The 27154-nt window shown below is 47.8% G+C and overlaps 1 protein-coding gene across 1 annotated transcript in view; it reads right to left on the bottom strand.

The window, feature by feature from the left end:
• The window catches only part of HABP2 (hyaluronan binding protein 2), a 33404-nt gene extending 27200 nt beyond the window's left edge, over positions 1-6204 (bottom strand). The window contains exon 1 of the mRNA XM_025993723.2: positions 5985-6204. Within this exon, the coding sequence (XP_025849508.1) occupies positions 5985-6053 (69 nt within the window). The 5' untranslated portion in view covers positions 6054-6204. The remainder of the gene's footprint in view (positions 1-5984) is intronic.
• Between the last annotated feature and the right edge of the window lie 20950 nt (positions 6205-27154).

Genomic DNA, 27154 nt, shown 5'->3' with positions numbered 1-27154 from the left:
ACATAAGCTGCACGATGCTGTCTCAGGATCAGCAGGTTTGCTGTGGCTTTGCTTTAATCTGAAGCTCAGGGCAAGGAGGCAAAGCTCTAATGGGGAAATCTGGAGGCCAAAGAAGAAAGCCCTGGCCTGTGGTCTGTGTGGTTGGTTTCCTTCTTGGGAGCCTGGTTGAAGCAGGACAATAGTGACCAGCAAGGGTACATTGCAGAGAAGAGCGGATCTAGAGCCTTCGTGTATGGAGGAAGCTAAGGCCTGGAGTGTGTGTGTGTGTGTGTGTGTGTGTGTGTGTGTGTGTGAAGTATTCCTGCAAGGACATGAGCTGATTGGGGCAGGGGATGGACTCAAGGCCAGATCTCCTTGCTCTGAAGCCAAGTCATCTGTGTCTGGCTCGGAGGGACTCTGTGCAGCTTCTCTGCTTTGAAGCTCAGAGCTTTAGAGCCCACTCAGATCCCTGTCCAGGTAAGCAGGGGACTGGACTACAGCTTCATGGGACAAGCAGAGATGGGGGGTGGGGTGGAAGGAAGAGCTCCAAGGCACTTGTCATTCTTTGCTGGAGAGCTGGGTGAAAATTCAGATTCCTGGGCCCTATCTTCAGAGGCTGTGTGTCTATGGGTCTGGGGTAGAACATGAATTTTTCACCCAGTACCCAGGTGACTTTACCCTCAGCCCAGCTTTGATTATAGCTGCCTTAGGCATGAAGCTCCTGGCCAAGGAGACGATGGGCTGATCTTTGCTCCCGTGCCAGGTATCAAATTGCTCTGTGCCTCAGTTTCCCCGATTGTAAAAGTAAAAATTTGCTCACCCTGATGTTTTATTTAAGGGGATTCAGAAACACCTCAGGAGTGTCGCATTGGCAAAGAATTGGGGAGGATTGAAGGTTAGGGAGTAAGTTCATCCAGGAGAGTGAGATTGGGTAAAAACAGTCCTTTCTGGATGTGATTATGCAATTGGAAGGCCTTTGGAAAGGCGAAAGAACACACAAAACAAAAGAGTAGGGTGGGTCTGAGTCCTGCCACATGGGCATAATCCCCCATGTTAACCTTGGCCAGTTGGCCTCAGCAAACAGCCCAGGGGTTTAGAAAAGTAATTTCTCACTGATGGGAACCAAGTCAACCCGTGAAGCTGAGCTTTCTGTAGTGTGGAGCTGCGGGTCCCCGAGCTGATGTGCGAGGTGCTTGGCCAGGGCGTGACACCAAACACTGCATGAGGCGGTCACTCCCTTCCCAATTTTACTGTCAATCCTTCCAAACCCATCACAAAGAAAACCTTGGTGGAGCTGGTCCGTCTCTATCCTCTCTACCTCCAGCTAGTCTCTCTCTACCTCCAGCTAGTCTCCCCTTCCCCAAGGAGAAAGCGGCTTCAGGCTCTGAGCATCTGCATGGCAAGTGTAGCCAGTTAGAATTCAATGACATCATTTTCTGTTTTTTTTTTTTCCATTTGTAATAGTGACAATTTCCTTTAAAAATAAATCTATCCAAATAGAGAAAAGGTAAGTATGTTTAACGGACATATTAAGAAACTGGCTTGGGCTTTAGCAAAAATTCATTCATGAGTAAGATTTGAAAACACTGAACTGATTGGTTAGCAATCTGGCAAGCCTCGAAGCTTCTGGTGTTAGAAAGAAAAACTGGAGGGACTGTGGAAGTTGCTGCCGGGTAGGAGTAACTTTATCTCCGCCTGAAGCTGGAGGCTGAGACCACTGCCTCTTCTGGCACCTTCCATACCACACTGAGCGTTCTCATTGTTCTTGGGTAGCGCCTGGGGTGGCATCCTCTGCCCAGCGGTCATGAGCATGGACCTGGCATCGGGCAGACCTGGGTTTGAATCCTGGCTCTGTAACCACCCAGGGCTGCCACCTGGGGCAGATTATTGAACTTTTCTATAGCTTAGTTTCCTGTCTGTCAAATGAGGATGACACTGTCCCTAACTCATGGGGCTGTTGGGGAACTTAAATGAGATCATAAACATCAGGCACATGATAGCTGACATATAGTAGAGACTTAATAAACTTAATGAATTGTTGTCACTATGATTATAATTATTAGCCATTGTCAATGAGTTTGATTCTTTCTTTCTTTCTTCTTTCTTTTTTCCCTTTTTCCCTTTTCCGTTTCCTTTTTCCTTTTCCTTTTCCTTTTTTTTCCTTTTCCTTTTCCTTTTCTTTTTCTTTTTCTTCAAATTGTGGGCATGATTGAAGAGAGCTCACTAAGCATAAACTCTTCCTGGGATTTGTTTGTCGGGTCACAGGCACGTCACACCAACCCCCATCCCTTCATTTTTCCTGGGATCCTTGCCAGGTCCTAAGCCAGAAAACCTTGTTATATTAATTATGAAGAAAAGCATGTTTTATTTAAAATCCCGGCTGCCGAATATTCTGCTGTGCTGTTTCTCTGTGACAGCGGCATTGCTTTTGCATTTAGGGAACCCTAATGGATTTAAAATATAAATATATCTGTGCCTATATACACATGCAATTTCCCGCGACCTGATTTCCCTAAATACCAGTGCATACCGCCAAAGCTAATGAGTTGGAATTTGCTTTGGATCAGTTAAAAAAAAATGTATAAGAAGTCGCAGTGAAATTCAGCCCCTCTCTTTTCCATAAGACTGTGTGGGTTCTAGCAAGAGAGAGGTATGATGCCCCTCCACGCCTGAAAGAGATTGGAACATTCTGGAATGTTGAGGCTTAGAAAGAGGTGACTTGTATCTTCCTGTGAAAGGCCTGGGTCAGTCCTGGGGGCCATGTAGATTTGGATGCTCAAATTTATCAGACACTGAACCCAGTTACCTGACCATCCAAAATTGGCTTCAACCCTTCAACATCTACAGTGTTACTGCATCGTAACAGACAAGCTGGGTTCTCTCTCTCTCTCCCTTTCTCTCTCTCTCTCTGTCTCTCTCCAAGCTAGAGCCCAGCAGATAATGTATATCTGTCAAGTAAAAGGGTGCCAATAGTTGAAAGTGGTAGGGCCTATGGACCTGGGGGCTTGAGCTTCTCCTAAAAGTAGGAGTGATAGCCCCTCATCTGGTTGGTGCCAAGCAGGAATGTGAGCCCCATGTTATTAAAATATCTGGTTTTCAAGAAAAGCTGGGAATTTGTATTTCTATGTGAAACGTTCTGATTTGCAAATGTTGCCAAGCAATTGAAAAGAAATCAAAATACTCAGGCTGACCCTCTACCCACCAAATAAAACTCGGGCTAAGAGCAGAATGTACCCCAAGGTGCCAATCGGCAGACTCAGACCTATTCAGAAATTTCTGCGGCGCTTCACCTGGGAGGATGCTAGAATTCTTAGGTCCAAACTCTAGGGCTTAAAAAGTCCAGAAATGCGTATGCCTGGGTGGCTCAGCAGTTGAGCATGTGTGTTGGACTCAGGGCCTTATCCTAAGGTCCCAGAATCGAGTCCTGATTCGGGCTCCCTGTGGTGTGCCTGCTTCTCCTCTGCCTGTGTCTCTGTCCCTCTCTGTGTGTCTCATGAATAAATAAATAAAATCTTTAAAAAAAAAATAAAATAAATTTTAAAAAGTCCAGACATGGGGGCAAACACTCTGGGAGAGGAGGAGGCACTGTCTTCTGTCTTCTCTGGGGATGGGCCAAGCTAAGTAGGACAGGCCTGAACGAACCTTGTCCTCTGGCTTTTGACCCTCAAAGAGGTCAAATTCCATTATGGTGGAGGCCAGTGGCACCCTTAAATCACCCAAGAGCCACAGCAAGAAGAGGTTTCTGAGCCCTGATGGTAGTGTCCTTCCTTCACACAGCTGAGTGGGCTTCCTGTGATGGGGAAGGAGTTGGACACACCTGGGCCTCAATCCTGGCTGGGAAGTCAGTGTAACATCTCTGGGTATGTTTCTCATCCATAAAATGGGGACAACCATACAAAGCTGTTCTGTTTATCAAGGAAAACCAATTCTAACCCAAGCTGGGAAGGACCTATGGATGAATCTCTGGTGTTCATGGCGATCACATTTGACCTATACCTCTTTGGATCATGGATGTCTGAATAAAAATCTGAGTTAAAGATGAGCTTATAGAGAAGGCATTGTAAGGTTTGCCGCATGACCTAAATTCATGAGAGAGTGTCCATACATCCTTCCAAAGGATAGTGACCACAGGCCCTGTGACTACTTTTAAAAGTTTTGGAGGCAAATGGAGTCTGTAACACCAACCAGCAAACCAAACCCTGGTCTAAGAGCTTCCTGTTCCTACACAGAGGACCATGACCCTGGTCAACACTCCAAACACTTGGAGATCCATGCCAGCTCTGTGGACAGAGGAAATCTCATCGTTAGCCAGGGTCCAGGCAAAAGACCTGGTCCAGACAATGAACAGCAGCCCATAGATCTGCTACTTCCCAGCTGTCTGACTGGAGGCCAAGCTGTCCATTTTCTCACCTGTAAAATGGGAGCGATAATGGTACCTACTTCTTTGTGTCCTTCCCAAGATGAACTGATACACTGGCTCACAGGATTTCTCATGAAATGATAGCAGTTGGTTATTATTATTAGCTATGTGGGGTGGGCAAAGCTGCCCAGCCCATCTGGCTCTGTGACTCCTTCCCCCTCGCCCCCCCCCACCCCCACCCAACGATGCCCCAAACTCTCCAAAGCATCTGAGCGAGTTGGCCACTTTCCCCTGGATGTCTGTGGCCTGGCCTGTGGAACGCAAGCCGCCTTCTCGACCACCTGTCTGGCACACATCTGGGGTAAGAAAACATTCCAAAGCCCTGAATCCTCTCTTTGGAACTGACTAAGCTCATTGCCTGAAGGCTATCTCTCATATTTTCTCTTTTATCCATTATTGACTTATAATTTCATTGCTAACCCTAAAAATTCACTGGGGCTTGCAAAAAAGGGATTTTTTTGGGACCATTATCGTTTTGTGAACTTCAAACAGACTGCATCAACTCTCTCCTTGCCTGCAAACTTTAGGCTCTAATTCTTTCCGACTCATACTTTCTCTGGGCCCCTTGCGGGCTTCTGATAATTTCCACTTCTTCCTCTAGACCTGTGTGTTATTTCTGCTGGGTCTCAGCCCCCAGATGTCCAACGAGCAATCAAATGAGGCGGGGGCACTCATATACAAGTCACTTTTGGAAAAGAAGACTCTCTCAGAGGTGGGGCACATGACAGGTTAATGTGGGGCTAAGGTCAGTGTCTGAGGATAGTTTGCCGAAAGGGGAGGAGAGGTTATTGTGTTTGAAGCATCTAATCGAAAACCTGAAACTGAATCTGCTTCCTACAGGGAAAGCTCTGTGGAGTAAAATGGGAAATAAAATGCAAAAGGATTTCACAAGATAAAGAGGTTATGACTATTAATTCAGTTCTCACCCCCTGCTCCTTCTCTATCCAGCCCCCTCCCCACAAAGGGGTGCCTACTGTCCATGCAAGACCCTCAGATGGCATTTCCTTACCCTGCTCACCACCACCTCCCTTGGGCCCAAGTTTAAGTCCCTGCCCCATCTACTAGGGTCCTGTGAAAAAGGAGAAAGAGTATTACCCACAAAGCTTTCTCCAAAACGAATCCATCCAAGTAAATCTGTTGGCAGGATCATGTGCAACCAGTAGGATTCTTCTCTAGAGCCAAATCATAGGGCATCTTACTCTAGTGTCACCCGAAATGGCTAGAAAACTGTGTATGTCTGTCAACGTGTACAAGGAGTGTTGATAGCTTTCAAAGGGTTCTCGGAGATCCATGCCAGCTCACAGCCCACATCTAAGCGGATTTTCTTGCCCCAGGCAGCTTAGTTAGAAGGCACTGATGGAGCCTCTGCTCCAGAAGGGCTCAAGTCAGTTGCATGGCCTCATGGAACTGGCTTCTCAACACCAATCAGCATTACAGGCATGCATTAACTCTAACAGTCAGGATGCCTTCAACCTGGCAACACCAGCCTTTCATAGCTGAGGTTTCTAGTCACTCCTGGCCAGTTGCTTTGGTCCTCCTCATAACCTCAGTCTCTCCAAAGCACACATTTGAAAGGAACACTTACCCCAATGGCTGTCTTTCCCACCAGAACCATTAACAGCAGAATATGGAGATTGGACATCCTGGCAAGCATCTGTGCAGCTTAAGGACTCTTGTTTTGCCCTAAGTACAATTTCTTTTGTTGTCTATGCCTTTAGGATGGGAAAATGTCAGTCTCCAAGGATTCAGAAACAAATGAAGAGGATGCCAATTATTAACTAGGCATCAAATACTGTTTAATGTTTAATGTTTTGCAAACCAACTATCTTGATTAAACAAATGGTAACTTTGGAGCTGGGCTGAGTCATGGGGTGATTTCTTTTCTGGGGAGAAAGGATCCAAAAGAAAGTGGCACAGTTCAAGAACCCCAGCTCCCGGGTGCACCCCAGGAGGGCCGCCGAGTGTTCTGTGCAGAAGGTCCGATAGTTAACTAGCATCCCAGTTTCAGGATGAAAGCCCCAGATCGGGTAAGGCTTCTGCTAGGGGCCCTTGCCATTGCTGATTCAGACAGAATGTTAACAGAGTTCTGATTCATCAAAACTCAAACAGAATTAAGGCATGGATGGGCTCCTAATAACATCACACTTTCTATTCATGAAAGATAAAGGATGCAAAACTACTATTGACAAACATTGATTCTGGGCCCTTTGAAGCATTGCCCATGGTTGCTTGTTGGCTTCAAAAGTTTTCTTTCAAATCTCATTACATAAGGTTTTTACTTTTTAATTATTTTTTTCCTTTCATTGGAGTCTTTCTTTGATCAAGAGGGTGAAGAAACCACGACGCTCATATTTGGGGCCAGTTGTTTCCTGTGTTCCTTATTTAGCTACACTGGTTACAGGGGAGGCGACATAAAGCAAACATTACCTATTAAGCGTGGGTTCTCAGGAACACAATTGATTTCTTTACTAGGCGTCATCTTGAGCTCTCGTAATCGCCTGACTGCCCACAGTAATCTATGTAAGGGCTCCAGGAATCCTCCGGCCTGAGTCCTGAATCCAAGCTCTGAAACCTGGCTGCCAACGGAGGCAAGTGCTCACCCCGGCCTCCTGCTCACCCATGTGCCATAACCTATTTGGCACACACAGTCGGACAGCTCAGTGGGTGCTTCCACCATTGGAAGTCAGGTTGCCAGCCGTGGAGGGCCCCCCAGGCGCCAGCCCAGAGAAGACCAATGTCAATGCCTCGGCCACCAGATGTCCTTGGAGGACAAACCAAGTCACGCCATTTTACCTCCTAAGTAACTCCAAATCTGTCTTTTCTCTACTTATTTTGTCTCTGTCTATTTTAGACAGCCATCAACTCGCTCCCAGTCAACATCCACCTGACCTGCATGACATATGTATGCACTAGTCCCTTTTTCTGGAAAGTTCTTCTCTGAACTCACCCTATTCTTCCCCTAATCTTTACTCCCACCCTAACTCTCTTCTTAACTCCAACCCTAGTCAATCTTTAGCAAATTTATTTAGTTAACCCACCTAATCAATGCATCTTTCTGGTCTCAGCACAGACATGACTTCCTTAGAAGCCCTGCTTGTGCTTTTTCTTCCTAGCCCTTTCCAAGATCGTCATCCTGTGCCTGCATCGCTCTTTCATTAACCCTTGTTCCCCACTGTCCACACCAGACTGAAAGGTCCTGAGGGCAGGCATTCTGTTTTGTTCGCCATTGAATTCCTGGCATAGGTGCCTGGCACTTGCTTGGCCCACGGTAGTTGTTCAATAAATATATCTTAAATGAATAACCACTTTATTAAAGTGACAGTTGGGTACCTTATAACCAGGATACCTAAAATAGCAGAGCCAATGGGATGTGAAAAACTAAAGTATTTGTGAAATTTTAAACACGCTCCAACTTGCACATGAAGACTACATTGATATCCATCAAATATGCACCAGTGATGTGCTATGAGCCAGGCGGGACAGAGGAGGCAGACACGAACTTTGCTCTTAAGGAACATACATTCTGTCTGGAAACATGTGAACCATGAAAATGCAAGCAAGTTCATTTTTGTTAGGGATAGGTGTGAAAAGAGAAAGAAACAAGGTGACAGACCAGAAATCCTTGTGGCTGGGGGGTTTCTGTAGAGTGGAAGGCCGTGAGGGCGGTGATGTTTGTGAAGCAGATCACCTGTGTGGTGCTGAGGACACCGTTGATGGTTATCTGACCACAGAGCAAGGGCCAAAGAGGCAGAGGACCAAGGAGTTTGCTGTTTTCCAAATTTAAGCTGGGGATGTTGCAGCACCTGTACGGTTGGTAACAAGTAGAAATAGAAATTTTTGTCTGAGTCAAATTACTGAATGGTTCATGTGACTAGGGTGTCTCTTTTTCCTCCACAGGGGGAGGGGAACTTGTGTAAACTAATGAGCTTCTGACTTTGTGGACAGAGTCTCAGAAAACAAACCAGAAGCTTTTCTTCCTGTGTCAACAGGAAGTGAGCTCAGTGTGCGTGCTGTCTTCTTAATCCGGATTAATTTCCCTGGCATGTAATCTTCCCTTTATCTCAAGCAAAAAGTAAACAATTTTGCTCTTTGTGTAATAATGGCAGGACTCCCACATTATTGTCTCCTATTTCCCTAAAGTTTTGTTATTACAACAATGTGAAATTGGGTAAATTTCTGCACATAGCCCTAAAGGAGAGAATTCTCTCAAAGAGGTGTAGTCCTTTTAATTTAGGAAGACAAATGTGCACCCTTATTGTATATGTCTTTATCTGGGGAGTTGGAGTTGACCTACCTGGGGTCTCTGTTCTTTTGAATTCAAATGCAGAGCCTTTAGCTCTCATTCTGGTGTGGGTGGCAGGTGCAATCAAGTCAGTCTGTTCTGTGTGAGCTCTGGGTGACATTTTCTCACAAGTTGGGTTACATCCCACTGGAGAGAGCCTCTACCCTGCCTTGGATGGGCTTGGGACTCTGGTTCTTAATGGGATGATTATCCCATCCTAAGAGAAGCCTTCCTCACCGTGCCCTTGCCAGAGACCCACTCTTCCAAGTACTGGGCAAGGGGTTGTTTTTGTACAGCAACAACTTGTTGTGCCTGAACCTGAACCAACCTGTTTCGTGTTTATTCATGTTTAAGTAACAACAGTCTTCCTGCTAGGCCTTCAGAGGAGTGCCCATGAACAGCAGTTGGAACTCAAAACAGACATGAGAGAGCCCCCACTCTGCCACGGCCCCACGGTGGAATGCTGTGGATGTCATTTATTCTCTCTAGGCCTCAGTTTTCTCATCTGTAAAGTGGGGATGATATAGTTCTCGCTTCATGGTGTTGCTGGGAGGTACACATGAGAGCACAGGGGTGTGCTTAGGGCAGCAGCCGGCCTACAAGAGACTTTGCAGAACACACTGCCTTTGATATCAGTACAGTCTTTTTATGGGATGCTACTTGCTGAGCCCCCAGACACTCAGAGATGAAATGGCCCTGTGTTCAGTCAGTTTAGCCTCCAACCCGGAGAGGGAATGAGCCCCTTCTTGGGGGAAAACCTTATTTCATTTGTTCTCCCTAGGATAGGGTTCAGCAAACTTTTCCTGAAAGGACCAGATAATAAAAATTTTAAGTTTTTTCTGGCCATTCATTTCTCTTGCGTGCCCTCAATCCTGCTACTGTGGCATAAAAACGGATGCAGAGAATGCTTATGCCAGTGAGCATGGCTATGTCCCAAGAAAACAGTATTTACAAAAAAGGCCATGGCGAGCTGCCTGGGTGGCTCCATCGGTTAAGCATCAGACTCTTGGTTTCTACTCAGGTCATGATCTCAGTGTTGTGAAACCGAGCCACATGTTGGGCTCCGTGCTCAGCATGGAGTCCGGTTCAGATTCTCTTTCCCTCTGACCCTCCCTTCACCTCTCTGTCTCTAAAATAAATATGTTAATTAAAACAAAAAGAAGAAGAAGAAGGCCATGGCTTGTGGAGTCTACTTGAGATTCTCTCTCTTCTTCTGCTCCTCCTCCTGCTCGTGCATGCTCTTTATTTCTAAAATAAATGAAAAAATCTTAGAAGAAGAAGAAGAAAAGAAAGAAGAAAGAAAGAAAGAAAAAAGAAGAAGAAGAAGAAGAAGAAGAAGAAGAAGAAGAAGAAGAAGAAGAAAGAAGAAGACGACAATGACAACGACGACGACGGCCATGGCTTGTGAAACACTGATCCAGGAGAAGGTGATGGGATGCACCCAGAACATCCACTGCACAACCTGAAGGGGCCCCTGCGGAGACACACCAGAAACAGGGGAGGGGTCTGAGCTGCTGTGGCATCATGGGCCTCAGAGTGTCCCTGCAGAAGTTATGCCTCCTGTTCCAGAATCCTCAGAACTTTGTGGGATGCGGGGGCTAATGATGATTGCTCATTCATTCCACAGGTATTATCAAGCACCTACAACCTGTCAGGCAGAGCTGTAGAGGACAAAGGAGACAGACCACATGCCAGCCTCTTGAAGTTCCATTCTTGTAATGATGCTCGCTCAGAGCCACATGGCTGGGCCTCCATTAAATTTTTTTAAAAATATTTTAGAAATTTATTTATTTATTTATTTATTTATTCATTGAGAATGTGAGCATCTCAAGCAGACTCGGTGTGAAGGACAGAGCCCAAAGTGGGGCTTGATCCCATGACCTGAGATCACAACCCCAAGCTGAAATCAAGAGTCAGATGCTCAATTGACTGAGCCACCCAGGCCCCCTTCCATTAAATTCTTAAAGTCATCCCTAATCAGAGAAGAGAAGGCATCCTGTAGAGAAGTGCCACCATTCCTTCCCGTCGTTCCTAAAGGCCCCTGCTTAATCCATTAACTTCCAGGGGCACCCTCCTTTGGAGGGAAGGGAGCAGGAGAGATGCCTTGTTAACTTGGCATGAGGTGGGCAACCTTTCCCCATGCTGCCCCAAATCTCCCCAGTATGTTCATGTTCACTGTAAACTCGTTGGTCCTGCCTACCCCATTTTCTTACCTAGGAGATACTAGGATGTCCACCACCCCACTGTGTTTGTAAAAGGAAACCAGCATTTATGGAGCAGCTTCTGTGTTCCAGGTGCTTTTATAACCCTAAGTTCATATTGTCTTTATAACTACCCCCACAAGGTGATTTGACCCATTTTACAGTTAAAGAAACCTGTGCTCAGAGAGGTTCAATACATTGCCCAAGGTCACCCAGCTTGAGATGGAGCCATGTTTGAAGCTCCTCCCACCCGACTGCGTAGACTCCAGGGTCTTGGGGTAGTATTTGCCATTTACTCCAAGCCACATAAAACTTATGGAACAAAGCAACATGTCTGAAAGCAAAGTTTTTCCATTGCCTGGCCAATTTCCACATTCTCTCCATCCTGGCTAGTACATACTATTAGGGGTGGCGATGTGCCCAGTGCGTAGTACAGAAACTCTGCCCTCCTCCAGCAACAGCCACTATTATTTGAGGCTGGGTTTCCTAGGAAGCAGATAGAGATATTGAAATTTGTGGGCAGGAAGTTTATTGGGGGAGTACTCTTCGGATCAATGCCCATTGTGGAATGAGGGGAGCAGGACAGGTAGAAGAAGTTGGGCTGCAAAGTGATCACAACAGAGGCCCATCCCATGAAAAGTTCTAGAGCTGGGCTGGCACTCAGTGTTGTCCTGCCTGAGCCATGGGGTAGGCCCTTGTACTGGAATCATCCCATCACTGGACATGGACTATCCTCATGGAAGGAACCTGAGTTTGGTCAAGGAAGCTCTGGTTAAGGGTAATTCTCCAAGAGGAATTCAACAGAGGTCCTTCAGGAGCCAACCCTGGGCAGCTGAGAGAAAGAGGGCTTTGTTTGTGAAGAGGAATCTGGTGGCACACCACAACATCCACTCCAACTATTGACTGGAAATTCACCTCGCATTGCTTAGTTGGGAAATCCAATTCGGGAAACATGAATGGCTCAGTCCAGTTTTGGATGAGCATCCCCAGTCTTTCGTTGGTCTAATTCAAGATGGGTGGAGCCACAAACATGGCCAGGCCAATCCAGGTCCGTAGAGCAATTGCAAATGTTTATTTGGGGCAATCGATATCAAGCAGAAAACCAGACTGCTATTATGGAAATCATAAATGCTACACAGTTAATAAGCCACGTTACAAATTTATAGCTAAGCTCCCTGTTGGCTGAAGATAAAGGAAAACCCTGATTGTTTGGCATGATTTTCATTAGACTTAAGTCAGTTTTACGAGAAAAATAAAGGTGGTTTTTTTTTTCCCCTCTATGGTCCACTCCAGATCAATTTTGATTAAAAAAACAAAACAAAACAACCCAAACCCCTTATGATCTGATGAACACAGGTTGGAGGTGGGTAAACAGGATGGGGAATTCCACTGCCATGCTGGCAATCTCTGGCCAAAATGACCCTGGTCTGTGGTCATTGGTGGTTCTGTCTCTGGTGATCTACGAGGTTTGGAAAGATACACGAACCATCCATGCAGCACAACTGTGTGACTTGCAAGTGCAGCACAGCCCAATATGAATTAAACACCTCAGGATCTTCACACAATAATTGATCTGCCCATTTGTAGTTCTTTCTTGTCTTTAATCTTTCAGCAGGGCTTCAATCTTCCCTCTCATATTTTAAATTTCCTCTGTTCAGTGGTTGTCTATGGCAGGGAGTGTATTTTTTTTTCCCCCGATCTCTCCCATCCCATCAATCAGTTCTGCAAAAACACAAGTCCGCCCCCTTGGATCTTCAGGCTCACAAAGAGCTATCACCTGGGCTGTGTGATGCTTCTTGTTCTAAGTGCACCTTTGATTTATTAAACATTTTTGAATAAAATCCTGCATACGTTTTGCATGTTGGGAAGCCCTCCACCCCCCACTTCAGAGTAATAGAGAGCCTGAAAGAGAGGAGGGATCTTGAGATTTGGGTGTCTCTTTCTGTCTAGACTTGTCGGCTTTCTGAATAGAATGTGCTATTTTCAAAAGCCTTTTCCCTTTTGGGGGGTGGCACACCTGTGAGCACCCCTCTAAAGTGTACTTCTAGATGCAGCCTGACATTGACATCTTTTCTAAGCATGTTTGCTTGCTAGTTCTGTGTTGTGGCAGCAAGAGCCTGGGTTGGCACTAGAGCCAGCGGCAAAGCCACACACTTGCTGTGTGATCTTGAGCAAATTTCTTGATCTCTCTGAGCCTGTCTCAAATAATTTTTTGTGTGAATTAAATGTGATGATGTATGTGAAGGAGTTAGACGTGAAGTGGAAACAACACACACATACACACACAGGTGTGTGACTTGTCCCCTTGAATGATGCATTCTTTCACTCATTTTGGAGGAAATCCTTCACTGTGGGGTACTATGGCATTCTAACATGCATAGAGACTTCCATCTGCCAAGGGAAATCCCAATAGGCAAATCCACGAACAGCTATAAAACCAGGTCCCCGCTGAGGCCAACTCTGAGCCATGCAGGATGCAGAGATTGGAGGAAGGCATATTGGAAGAATGGTAGGTGCAAAGTGGGTCCCACTGGTCATTACAGAGTAACTCCACTAATGCTCACACCTAAACCACACACTCCAACCTCCTGTGATTCAATAAAACCAGTTGCCACACTGGTAATTACTATCCTTCACCGACAGGTGTTCTGGTGTCTTTCTGAGGCTAGAGTTTGGAGGATGAACCACACTCACAGCCTCTACTTTCAAGGCTCTCACCCCCAGGACCCTGCCCCCAGAAGCTAAAGGGGGGGGGGGGGGGCTCCCTCTCCATAGATCCGACTTTAGTTTTAGCGCCCTCTTGTGTCAATGTGGTCCCTCAGCCAAATCAGCCACTTCCTGAAGCCCTTTTTTTTTTTTTAAACTATAAAATGTAGTTCATTCTGCTAGTTTTGCCAACGTGGGGATGAAGGGCTGGAATGCTTCATGATCACCATGGCCTCCCAAATGTAAGAGTTAGTTCTCCCCCTCGCCTTTGCCGATCTCCCTGTTCTCCGAACTGTAAAATATTGATTTGGGTGCTGCCATGTGCCTTGGACCTCACCCAGCAGCCACTTCTGCGTTTGCGCTTATCAGTTGGCCTGGAGACAGGTGATTTTTGTCTGGAATAACCTCCTTTCTCCAGACTTCGTTTTCTCCTGCGACCTCTGAGGATGTGCTTCCTGCAGCTCACAGACCTGGCTCCTCATACGTCCTCCTCCAGCCCCGGCCCCAGGGAGGGGTCCCTGCAAAAGATGCAGGTGATGTGTCGGTCTGTGTGTGAGCCTCCCAAGTGTCTCTCCCGTCTCTCTTCTTGGCCCCCCCCCAGCACCACCACAGTGTGGCTTGCACCGTCGACAACCCCACCTGGACCTTTGCGGCAGCTCCCAGCTTCTGCGCCCCATCCTCAAACTCAGCCTTCACTATGCCAGACCAGCCATCTCCTAAAATGCCATTCTGGTTGTGTCACTCCTATCTGTTCAAAGCTCATCAGAGGAGCCTCACTGCCTACAGGACAGAGTCCAGACTGCCTAGTGTGACAAGCTCTGGCCCTTGGACACTTGTTTACTTAGTCCTTGATCTCCTGACATGCATCCTAAACACCCAGCTGAATCTCCTGTCACAGGCCCATCTGATGCCTACACTTATTTATACTCATGGTTCTCATGACAGAAAAGTCTCCTACCTCAGGCGTTGGGGTAGGAGACTCATTCTTTTTAAAAACTCAGCTCAAGAATTTTCCTCGGTGACATCTTCTCCCTCTAAGAGTTGGAGTCTTCTAACTACCCTGAGGATTCCGGGAGCATCGTGTGTGTTTATGACCTTAACACCGTGGCGAGTCACACCTGGGGACTCTTCAGGGCTGAGACTGTGATTCTCTCATCTTTGGGTATTCAGCATGTGGCACATAGTAGGTGCTCAATAATTGCTGGCTGAATGAAATGGAAGTGTGTATGTCACTTTAGAGGTATGTGAGATCACAGGGATCACAGAAGGGGGGGAAGGAAGGAGAAGAGGGATGAAGGCGGGCTTAGACACCAAGCAGTGGGGCGCCCTCTGGAGATGACAGGTCTCAAACCTAGTCTGAGCCCATTCAGATGTTCTCCTTGACCTCTGTCCTTGCAGACGAGTGAAGAGAAGTGGCAGCAACAGCAAATAAACAAGGGGAGCATTTATTGGTCTGCTCGTAGGAATTGTTTCTTTCAGACACAGGCTCCCAGGAATCCCCTGGCAGTACTCGTGTTCCTGCCAATTCTGGCTCCAGCTGCCTCCCCCTGCCCCAGCCCACTAGCTCCCACGCAGACGTCGGCTGTGGGCTTGTCTTGTGGGTTGGTGTTCGCACATAGGAATGGTGGAGCTAGGGACTTCATTTTCTAGCTAACTGATCTGGGACTGGTCAGTTATCCAACCAACGGGGACCAAGGAGTGATGATTGAATCAGATAATACTCATGAAGGTCTTTGCACAGTACTTTGCATGCAGTAAACACTCAATAAATGTGCCTGTTGCTTCCCTGGGCTGCCCAAAAGCAAGACGTTCGGCCACCACAGAGAAATGGACATCTTGCCAGGCAAGATTATTAATACACTTTACGTAACATCCTAATGGTTCTTTTGTGAGGCTGGCATTCTTCATTTGATTCCTGCACTTGATTATGGTACCTAAGGAAATCACAAGGAAGCTGTATTATATCTGAATTCATTTCTAGAAAAAAATTATATTTTCTGAAAGCCAAGTATATTTTGTGACTGGATTTGGGGCTCTGCGATCACAAGGAGGCCAACAGACTGCAGAGGTCTTCAGATCTCTTTCTAGATACAATTTCCTCCAGCCTTTCTTATGAAACCAGTTCTCCCATATGTCCTTCACAGAAGTATCTTTCCAACATTTATGCTGCAGATGGCACCAGCCCCCGAAAGGGACACGTTTATGTGGAGAGCTATCAGAAGTTTCCAAGATTTTGAGGAATCATTGATTCACCAGGGATATTTGAATCAACTAGTCAATTCCTCGTTTTACATGCATGCACGTAGTACAGTGCTAGAGCCAGCCCCTACCGGCTCCCAAGAGCTGATTGCAGCATCTCTTCTCAAGCCTACATTTGGTAGCATCACATTGGTAGCTTGAAATCAACCATATGGGAACATTTATGTCACAGAAATTGGCAAATGCTACCGATCAGGGCTCCCCAACCCTGGAGAGCGAGCTGTTAAGTGTTCACCAGCATGCAGCTGGACCCAAGGAAAAGGGGAAACAGAGAGACCAAGTGACTTTCTCAAGGTCATACAGCTCAGTGGCTTAGAAGAGAAATGACTGAGTGGGAATTTTTAGAAGATGAAAGACTTGTACCGGGTTTTTAAGGGAATGAGAAAAGAAAAGAAAAGAATAGAATAGAATAGAATAGAATAGAATAGAATAGAATAGAATAGAATAATGACCCCCAAAATATCCACACTAAAATTCCCTGGAACTTGGAACCTGGAACCTATTAATATGGCAAAAGGGGCTCTGCAAATGTAAGGGTATGGACCTTGGAATGGAAAGATCATCTTGGATTATTTGGATGGTCCCAATTTCTTAAAGAAATGAGTCCTTGAAAGCAGAGGACTTTTCCTGGCTGGGTCAAAGGGATGAGATGATTTTGAGGGTAGAGGGAAGAGGGCCGTGTGCCAAGAATGGGGGTGGCCTTTAGCAGCTCAGAGATGGCTGGAAGAGGTTAATCAGGTTGCCTTCCATCTAACTGCTAGTCAAGGAACTAGCCAGAATGTGGACCAAGGCACGTTGGTTCTGTAGCGCCCCTGCTCCCCAAGGCAAGCGCCTTCCAGAGCTGGGGGCTGGCTCAAGCCTTGCGGTAATCAGCCCCCATGACCCTACCAGGCCCCTCGGGCTGACCCCAGCCACGCTTGGCCATCACAAGTGACTCTAGTGCCTACAGCTCCAAGGAGGGAAGCGTGGCCTCGAAATGCTGCACAATTCAAGTTTTGACAGACACCACTAGCTGGAGAAAGGTTCTTTGGCTTTGATGGGAGGCGAGATCCCATCCACACAGTTCCGGGAGATGGCTTTGCTCTGAACAGATAACTCAATATAAAGGACAGGAAAAAAACGGAGGGGTGGAGGGAGGGGAGAGGAAGAGAGAGGGGGCGGGGCGAGAGGAGAGAGTCAGGATTTCACAGAGCCCAGCCCCAAGGAGACACTCTCTGATGACCAGGGGAAAGGCTTTGAAAGTGGAGGGGCTGGGCCTCAAACCCGGTCCCTGAAAGTGGGGGTGGATCCCGGCAGAAATCACATGGGGACCCCTGCTGTGGAGCCGGGGAGACCGGGAAAGAGTTCAGGTGATAAAAAAAAATGTTAATAGAGGACTGAAATGCATCTGGCTGTAATTCCAGCCTTCAGGCCCCCAGTCTGAAATCCCGGGAAGAACGCTGTCGCGCTGCTGCTTCTCTCGCCCAGCCGGACCCCACCCGCCCGGGGGGGTGACGCTCAGAGCCTGTGCACCATTTGTTGTCTGTGATGTGACAGTCACCATTTAAATGCGGCCTAGCAGGCACCTTGGTTTGAATGGCTCTTCTGCTAAGCACCTTCCTTCCTCCCAGATCCCCAAACCATTTGGTAGCCACAGATGATACCATCTGGAGAGAAGATGGACCCCTCTCCCCAAGAAAGATGGGGTGTCCATGGCTCTCGTTAGGACAGAGGAACCCACATGTTTTCCACCTATTCTTTGGAAAGGACATCTTAAAGCACAAAAAGGGTTATGTCTCTTCTGCTAAAATCTTTGAGCGCCTTCGGATTGTGCTCAGACTGACATCAAACTCCTTACTTGGTCAACCAGGCTGGCAAAGCCTGGTCCTTGCCTCTGGCAACCTCACCTTGGACCCTTCTCCCCTTTGCCTGACACGCACCAGCTGTAGGACTTCCCCTTAGTTCCTTAAGGACACCCTGTTCCCCATTACTGCCACAGGGCCTTTGCACATTCACTTTCCTCTTCTCTATCCTTCCTTGAGGGGGCTCTTCGCATGCTGAGTTCTTTGTCTTCTGTGGTCTCAGCTTAAGTGGCTAGTGGCATTTCTTTTCAGAGAAGGGCAAGGTCTATTATTTTCTATCTTGACATCCTTTAAGGCACTTTTATACCATGTAGTTAATTTATTTATTGACTGTCCCTTTCAAAGTCCACTTAAGCCTCTTTCCCAGAGTTCAGGCACCTTGTCTATCTTGTACACGCCTGTGTTCTCAGTGTACAAGCACAGGCTGGTAGCTCAATGGGTATTTGTTGCATCCGTGAGTGGCTGAAGAAGGACAGGAAACAGAGAAGCAGAGGTGGGAACTGCTGCAAGAGGAGTGAGAATTATCCTAGTAGCTATCCTTGGGGGTGACTGTCCCTGAGGGTGACTATTTCTGAGGGTGACTGTTCTTGGAAGTGATTATATCTGGGGATGACAATTCCTGGGGGTAATTGTACTCTGGGGATGACTGTGTCTGGGGTGGCTGTTCCCAGGGGGTGACTGTATCCATGGGTGTTGTATCTGGAGGCAGCTGTTCCTGGATGATGACTGTGTCTGGGGGTGGCTGTATCTGGGGATGACTGTGTCTGGGGTGGCTGTTCACAGGGGGTGACCGTATCCATGGGTGTTGTATCTGAGGGCAGCTGTTCCTGGATGATGACTGTGTCTGGGGGTGGCTGTTCCTGGGAGTGATTGTATCTGGGGGTGACTGTACTTGGGAGTGACTGTTTCTGAGAGTGACTATTCCTGGGAGTGACTGTATCTTGAGATGATTGTGCATGGGAGTGACTGTGTCTGGGGGTGGCTGTTCCCCAAGGGGTGACTGTATCTGGGGACGACTGTTCCCAGGGGTGGCCATTCCTGGGAATGACTATTCCTGGCGGCGACGGCTCCTGGAGGGGGTAGGACCACAGGCTCAACAACCAGGAGCTGGCTGGTGAAGAGGGAAGCTTATGGGAGGGATGATCCATGCGGACAAGTAGCAGCAGCCTGTGCTGGATTTGCTTCTAGGGTGTTTTGTTTCCAGTCTTTCTCTTGGCATCTGACCACCCATTGGCAGATGTGCATGTAGGTGAAACGTGGGGCAAACCTTGATCCCTTCATTTTATCTGGGCCAGTTTCCTGGGCTGGGGACACCAGCTCCTTGTATGTTTTCCTCTCTCTTTTTGCTTATCTATGGGACAGCAGTGAAACTGTGTGTGCTTAATTCCACCCATCCAACCAAAGTTTTTCAACTGTTTGCAGATTGTGTAGATGAAGATATGGTAAGAGAGATGATGAAAGACAGGAAAGAGAGACACAACGGCTGATACATACTCACACAGAGATGTATGTAAATAGTATATATTTTAAAATAGCTCGGACGCATGCAGTATTTAGGCGAAGGTGCCAACAAAGGAAGTCAGACTGTGCTTCAGCTCTAGCAGGAAGAAGGCAGGATGAGGGGTGGTGAGTGTTCCTCAGTGAGCTAAGTCGTCATCTATCCAAGTATAAGCTCCCTAGATAGAGCGCATCATCCGTAAAGCAAGAAGTGGTAGTTAAAGCAGAATATTTGGAGATGTGGAGGTGATCCTCAGAAGAACTAAAAAAATGAAGCAATTTTAAAATTTCAGAAGTTGCCTCTGGGCTTGAAAGAGGAGAGTTTTTCATTCGACGCCCCTGAATGCTATTATTTTTTTTAATCATGCGTACGTCTGACTTGGATATAATTTTTAAAAATTGGTGTACATTTCAGTGGGTTTGATAAACAGTTTAAAATATTTTATATTCCCTAAAATATTCATACATTTAATTTTCCCCCCAAAAGGTAAAAGGTAAAATTGCAGCAGGAAAAAGGGAATAAGCACAAAGGAATGTGTTGGGTGCCGCATAAAACCTGGAAAACGAGGTAGAAATGTTGACTCCCCCTCGTTGTCCCTTTCCCCAGACTCCTAAGGCAAGTTGCTTGGACCATTGGCTCTTCTGGCAGGTTCCCCCAGCCTTCCCCCACTCGGCACTCCTGGGGATATCCCTGATCCTGGAAAGGCATGCGAGCCCAAGACCCTTCCTCAGGACCCGATTGTGGGTGGAGAAAAGGCCTAGTTACGGAGAAGCCTAAGGGACTCTGAGCCCAGGCAGCAAGCAGCACTTGAAAACTGACGTGACCCTGAGGCTCCCAGATCCCTTTCAGGGGGGTGTCCCTCCTTGCGCTCACAGAGCCTGGAGGATCGAGGACAGGGAGCCAGCATCTTGGGGGCACCTTCCCCATGTGGCCTCTATCTGTGGTTCTCCCTTTCCTATGGACCTGCCAGGACCCGCAGACCTCATTCCTCTTTCCCGTGTCCATGCAGGGCTCCCAGACTGGTCTGAAACCACCAGGCATGCCTCAAAGTTCCGGAAGCTGATGGGAAGACTGTAGCTCTTCCTTCGGCCAGGAGCCGTCTGACACCCTTCTGATGATTACTCTTTCCCTCTTCTTTCTGGACTTTTAACAGCTCCATGGCCCTTGGAGCCCCTGCTCCTGCCAGCCCCTTTGCAGGTCTTGCCTTGCCCTGTTTCAGCACATCCCTGCCCCTGCCAGCTGGGGCGTGCTGTGTCCCCCCGCAGATTCTGCAGCGCAGTCTTCCTAGGCGTCATTATGAACTCATGTGGCTGCTATCTTAAGTCACCTCCTCCAAAGGAGTGCAGTCCTCTTGGAAGCTCTCAGCTCTCTTGGATGACCCACAAATTCCAGTCAGGCCACATTAATCATGTTGGGACCCACCCATGTCCTGTTAGCCTTCAACCTTCAGCCTTCAAGCATAGGCTTGGAGGAGTCCATTGCACCTAAGTCCTGTCTCTCCCAACAAGGTAGAGGTATTGGGCTTGGAAACCAAGTTTGCCACAACAGATGGGTTGGCGTTGTCGCGTGTGTATTAAAGTCCTTTGCAAGTAGACTGGAAGCAAGCCTGTCCTGTTGGGCTGCTCAGTCTTTGAAGAACCCAACACTCATGATTTTAATGGTGTGAGAACAGGTGGCGCCCAGGCTGAGAAGGAGAGATGCGCTGGTGGTTCAATAGAACATGTGAGCATCACCCATGTGGCCGCTGCTCTTGTGCCTTTCCATCTCCTGCTTCCCCAGGGCTGTCCTAAGGAAACTCTCACCCTCTATTTGTCCTCCAAGGGCTTGTCTTTCTGTCCTTTGGCTGCAGGGAAAGGACACACTCCTCATTTCCACAAACAGCTCAATGCGGAGCTTTTCAGAGGGGCTTTCTCTTATCTGGGCTCTCCTTTCTCAGAACAATGTTCGGGGCTGCTTTCAATTTGGGGATTAAGCTAACCGAAGTACAGAATCCACTTCTCTGCATGGAGAATGCTCTCCTGTGTGCTGTTTATCTGTCCTCCTCCCACGCCCCTCCCTGTTTCACCCTAATCTTTGGAGCTTAAAAAGGCTTACAATGCTTCTTAGGCGCGAATAGTTCTTATAAGGCAACTATTGATGAGCCAGACAGAAATGACTTCAAAACTTACTGTGTGAACTTGCCTCCGTGACTGCATTGCCGGACGTCAAGTAAAAGGGGGGAAAGAAGGTCCTCCTGTTGTCTCCTATTGTCAGCTGTTTTCCTCCTGCAGAAAGGCCGGCCATCATCTGGATGCTCAGATGCAGGACCTTGAACCTGACCAATGAGTGGGGTCGAGCAGCCTCTCCCTTCTCCCTTTGCCCACTCTGCTAAAATGGTGACAGTGAGCACAACAGCTCTGCCCGGCACAGCCCACGTCCTGGGTGGGCACCCTGACCATACCCTGGGAAGAGAAGCTATTCCTTTCACACCACCCTTCAGCTTCTCATTCCATCAGTGACAGCAACATGGCTTGACTGCCCCCCACCCACCCGTCCCCTTTTCCATGGGTTCGCTCTTCTGCAGCTTGAGTCACCTGCGGTCAAACTGGGTCCAATAGCAAATGATACTCCTCCTGACGGATCATCAGAAGGTCGATGGTAGCCTCGCACTATGTCACAGTGCCTGGGCCATCTGGGCCAATCATCTCACTTCATCTCAGCATGTGGGCGTTTGATCATCTCACATCAGCACAGAGGAAGGTGAGTACAGGACAATATGATGTTTCAAGAGAGACCACATTCCTGTACCTTTATTACAATATACTGTTGTGATTGTTCTATTTTATCATTGTTCTTGTTAATCTCATCCTGTGCCTAATTTATAATAAACTTCATCACAGGTATGTGTGTATCCTTCGGTGTGTATTTTTGCATATGTGTATGTATGCATGTATGTATGTATATACTATCTGTGGTTCAGGCATCCATTGGGGGTCTTGGAACATATCCCCTGTGGATTATGGAGCTATTGTATTAGAATAGAATCTTAACCTCCAAGTTGCCCCTGGTGTTTTGGAAATGGCCTTGATATGCATTGTTTCACTTTCTGCTGCCCACGGCACAAAAAGCTAAGTATAGTGATTCCCATTTGTCAGATGAGGAGACTGAGGCTTGGAAAGGGGAAAAGACTTACATGAGGAGCTCAGTTACCGAGGTGTACTGTTAGGATGGAACCCAAGGTTTTGAGTTCACAGCCCTCTCTTGGCCCATTCCTGGTCTAACTGTTGCCCATAGCGATGAGTGAGGCTGTGAGCTGAGTGACAGTGCGACCTTGGGCAAAGCAGGGCAAAATACCTTTTGCAGTAATTAGTAAAAAGAAGCTCCATGAATCCATCCCAACACAAATCAATTGGAGACTCCATTCAATAGGATGGGAAAGAGAAGGACCCAGAAGAAGGTATCTCCAAGCTAAAATGAACATGCAAAGAACAATTTATCTTCATGAGTTAAGGGAATTAGGATCCAGTGACCTCCAACGGAACACCAGGACAGGTGAGAGCTGACCCTGAACATGAGAAGCGGGGTGGGAAGGAAGGGCAAAGCCTGATGATGGAGAGAGTGCTGAGCATCCTTGGGGGAAGTAGAGGCTAGAGGTCTCCCGTGAATCCCATGCCTTCCCCCTCACTCCGCATGTTTAGACAAGCTGGGCCGAAGGAGGACAGAGAATTTATGAAATGCTAACTTGCCTTCACAGCCTCCATCAGCGCTGATCTCAGATGGAAACAGGAGGCACAAGTTTTGAGGTTTGGACCTTTGCTGCTGACATTTAGCTTTCGGATCCCCTACTGCCATCTTTGAGAAAGCAGCAAATGCCTGATGCTTTCTTTAAGACATTTGTGTATTCTCCTGATGGGAATGAACAAAACTGGCACGAAGTGAAAAGAAGGAAGTCGGTAATAAGGAGACAGCCGAAGATCCCCGAATGGAAACCTGGGGCTGTTTGTCCTGAGTTCTGGGGGGAACGAGGCCCCGGCTGTCTTGTCTAAATCATCTGAGGAGCATGTGGTATCTACTCAGGGACTCCCGGAATACCCAACGGTGTCCTAATGAAATAATAATGGGGCATATCCTCTTCCCCAGCATTTCTACAGGGAGGACTCACCATTACCCCAGACAGGGATTAGGCCTAATAAATTACACTTCAGAATGCAGGATGCACACAAAATGTCAGGGCCACGTACACGTACGGATGGTCCTGAGCACAGAAAATTCATCATCTTGAGGTTCGACACACAGCAGGCACCAAGCAGCAGGAAGCGGCCTGGAATGTGTCCCAATTAAGTGGTTCTTGGAACACAGAAGGAAATACCAACAGTAGTGCAGGGAATGTTAACGACGGCCGAGTCCAAGACTCCAAGGACTTGGATCCTGCCATCTTCCCAAGAGCACACTGCCCATGCTTGGCCCTATGTCTATCTTTCTCAGCCTTGGCACTGCTGAAATTTTAGGCCATCTACTTCCTTGCTGGGGAAGAGGGAAGCTGTCCTGTGTATTGGGGATGCCTAGCATTATCACTGGCCCCTACCCATTAGATGCCAGTAGCACACCCCCTCCCCCCCGATTGTCATGACCCAAAATATCTCTAGACTTCACCAAATGTCCCCATGGTGGGGCAAAATTGACCTCAGTTGAGAACCACTGGTCTCTACTAGGAAAGACAAAGTGTAATTTTGTTTCTCTGTTAGAGTACCAAACCCTCCAATGGCTTCTGGTCTCATTCGGAGTCCACCAAGCACTCCAGGTTCCCTCACCATCCACTGGTTCAGTGTCACCTGACATTTCTTCCCCTTCCTAGCTCCTCACCAGCCTCTCTGGTCAGCGTTTTCTTCTCTATGTGTACCCAGCCGGCTCCCTTGTTAGCATTAGAGTACTTGCCTTTCACTCGGCCTGCAGTGCCTTTTGTACTACCCCTTCCCTAGTATCCACATGGCTCATTTCCTCATTTATTCAGATCTCTGCTCAAATGTCACTTGGAGATGTCTTCCCCTGACTATTCAACTTGAAGGATACCCAACACTGTCACGCTCTAGCTCCTATTCCTTATCATTCTTATCCTATGGGGACTTACCCTCCCCATAGCTCTACTCATGGCTGGCCATTCTCTATCTTCCTCATCAGAATGCACACACCTTGAGGACAGAACCTCGCGTGCAAGGTCACTGACTATATAGTCCCAGCTGTTCCAACAGGGTCTGGCCATCGTAGGTACTCAGAAACCTGCCGCTTGGATTAGGACAGAGCCTATGCCTGTACTGGTTACCCATGTGAATGTCTCAGTGCCACATCATGTTGAAGAGAGCTGTGGAGTTATGATGGGTGAATTCTTGCATGGTGTTCTCTCTTCTAGGTGTGAGGTGGGGATAAAATAGAAATCAAAAGTAACCAAGCAAAGTACATGTACTGGGTGCCTCCTTGGGTCTGACTCTTTGTGGGCCCAAGAGGTAGGCTTGGGGTCAGACTGAGCTAGATTCAAATACATGCTGTGGGTCCTGGTGAAAAAGTCAGATATTGGCTGTTGGATCTTTGGCAAGGTGTTTAACTCATATGAGCTCCAATTTCCTCATCTAGACAATGGGGATAGTGGCAGTCCCTTCCTGGGATGGATCTGGGGAGAAGAACATGATATGATGCCTGCAAAATGCCTGGCACATCCTGCATGCAGTGGAAGGCTACTCTTAGTTGTGTATAAACACGAGTCTGGTCCTCAAGAGATATACAGTTTCACTGGATACTGGAGAGAAGTTGAACACTGAGGCAGGTGGAAACGCTTCATTCCCAAGAGGGGCTGGAAGGCCTCAAAGGAGGGGAGGAAGTTCTGGGTATCAGGTAGTGTTCACCACAGACACAGGACAGAGGCCAAGAATGTCCTTGGTTCATAATCATCTCAGTCCACACTGCTCTTGATTCTCAAAACTCTTTCCCATTGTTGTCTGGTTTGGTCCTCACGACGCAGTAGAGAGTTCATCCCTTCCCCCCGTGAAGAGAGAAGTGAGAGGCACAAGGCTTCACTGATGATGAGGAAGTGACAGGATCCAGACTCTATTCCAGATCTTCTGACTCTAAATTCATTCCAGATTTCAAAGAATCAGAATATGATAAAAACGCACTTAATCCTCTTATATGAATATGTGTACCCAGCGCCTGGCGCTGGCTGCAATGCACCACGGGCTACACAAAGGGTCCTGCTGGCATTGTCACATGTCATCGTCACAATGGCCCTGTGAAGGAGGTCGTCTCATCTATTCTTTGCCGTCAGGGAAGCTGAAGCCCAGAGAGATGAAGACATCTGCTCAGGGCAGCAAAGCTTATTGTATATGGAAGTAGGTGGCTCCCACTCTGTGCACCCCCTGTCTGCGAGCTTCTGCTGGCTCTCCGAGCAGAAACACTCCGGTGTCCCATGTCCCCTCTCTTCCTATGACCAATGCTGTTTGAATAGGTTAGGTCATGGTGGGAACGAGAAAGGGAGGAAGAAATGGCTTTGCACCTTTGACCTGGGCAAGTCCCACCAAGCCCATCTGCCCAAAGCCTCCTGAGGAGGAGCGGAGAAGGGGGCCTGGCCGAGCTTGGAGCTCCAAATCCGCAGGCAGCTTGCTTAGCGGGGAGACTGAGTGGTTCCTGCTGCCACCTGCCTCCTCCCAAGCCCTGAGCGTGAGGTCACCTTCAGTGTGTCTTCCCAGTTGTGCCCATGGGTCTCTGAGCTTCTAGATATTTGGGGCTGTTTCAGCTGGGCGTCTGAGGTCTGCTCTCCTCCAGACTGCAGGTTTTTTGGAGACTGTGTCCATGTTGGCTCTGCATCCCCACCTTGCCGCGAGACTCCTGGCACAGAAGAGTGCTCAGTGAAACGGGAATCAGGCGTGAATGAGTGGACAGCAGTCTTTCTTTCCACGGCCTTCTTGTGTCTGATGTGGGCTCTGAGTGGACCCAGGGATACGACAGCATGAAGCCCCTGTGGGCCCTTCTCCAAGGGCCCTGTGATCCGAGATGCATTTTCACATTTTCTGTCCTCTACCATTTCTACACGAGCTTTGTCCTAAGACTCTAAGATCCACCACCAGACCTTCATGCCAGCGGTAGCAAGAGAGTATCACCCAAGTGCATTTCCTTGGGTGTCCCCCAGCCAGGAATGAACCCTCTTAGCTCCTTCTGAGAACACCACCCCCTCTCTGCAGCTCCACTCCTGTCCTCCCCTTTCCAACAGCTTCTGTAGAGCTGACGCAGAGGTGGGAACAGTTGTCAAGCCCTCGGGTTACACGTCCAACAAGGAGAGCCATTGGGCTAGGTCCCTGGGCCACCTCCCCAGTTCCTCCACTGGTTGGGAGTAAGATGGTGTAACAGGGAACTGTTTACCTCTCCTATTAAACACCGTTTGGGGACGAGAAGAACATATGAGTAAATATAGGAATTAAAGACATTCTCTCAGTGTCCTATTTATCCCCAGGAAAGGAACAAGAAGATAAAAGAATGAGGGCCCTTAGAAGAATCCAGCAGCTTCCTGAGGGTGACTCATGCCTGGGAATATCTGATAAAAAGGCTCTTTATCTGGGCACCTGGCACCATGCAGAATGTTCCACCGAGGTGGGCTCAGGCCCGAGAAAACAACACATACGAGGGATGCCTTTGCCACACAGCCTTTCCTCAGGTCAGGCTTCACACCGAGGCCCTTCCCCTCCCTCGGGTGTGGACCCCAGCCCTGGGACACAGCTGGAGCACAGTGGTGATAGTATGGGCTCTGCCATCAGACTTCCCGGGTTCAAATCTTTCTTCTGCCACTCAGTTTACCTTAGTAGATGTTAGTTTGCTAATGTCCCTGGGCCTCCGTGACCTAACTGTAAAATGGAGATGACAGTCCCCTCACAGGTCATGGTGAGGGTGGAATGAGTTAGTATCTACATAGAACATTGCCTGGCCCTTTGTAATTGCTCAGCAAAT

The sequence above is a fragment of the Vulpes vulpes genome, chromosome 15 (assembly GCF_048418805.1).
Source record: "Vulpes vulpes isolate BD-2025 chromosome 15, VulVul3, whole genome shotgun sequence".
Taxonomy (NCBI): domain Eukaryota; kingdom Metazoa; phylum Chordata; class Mammalia; order Carnivora; family Canidae; genus Vulpes; species Vulpes vulpes.
This window is presented reverse-complemented; position numbering and strand designations above follow the sequence as displayed.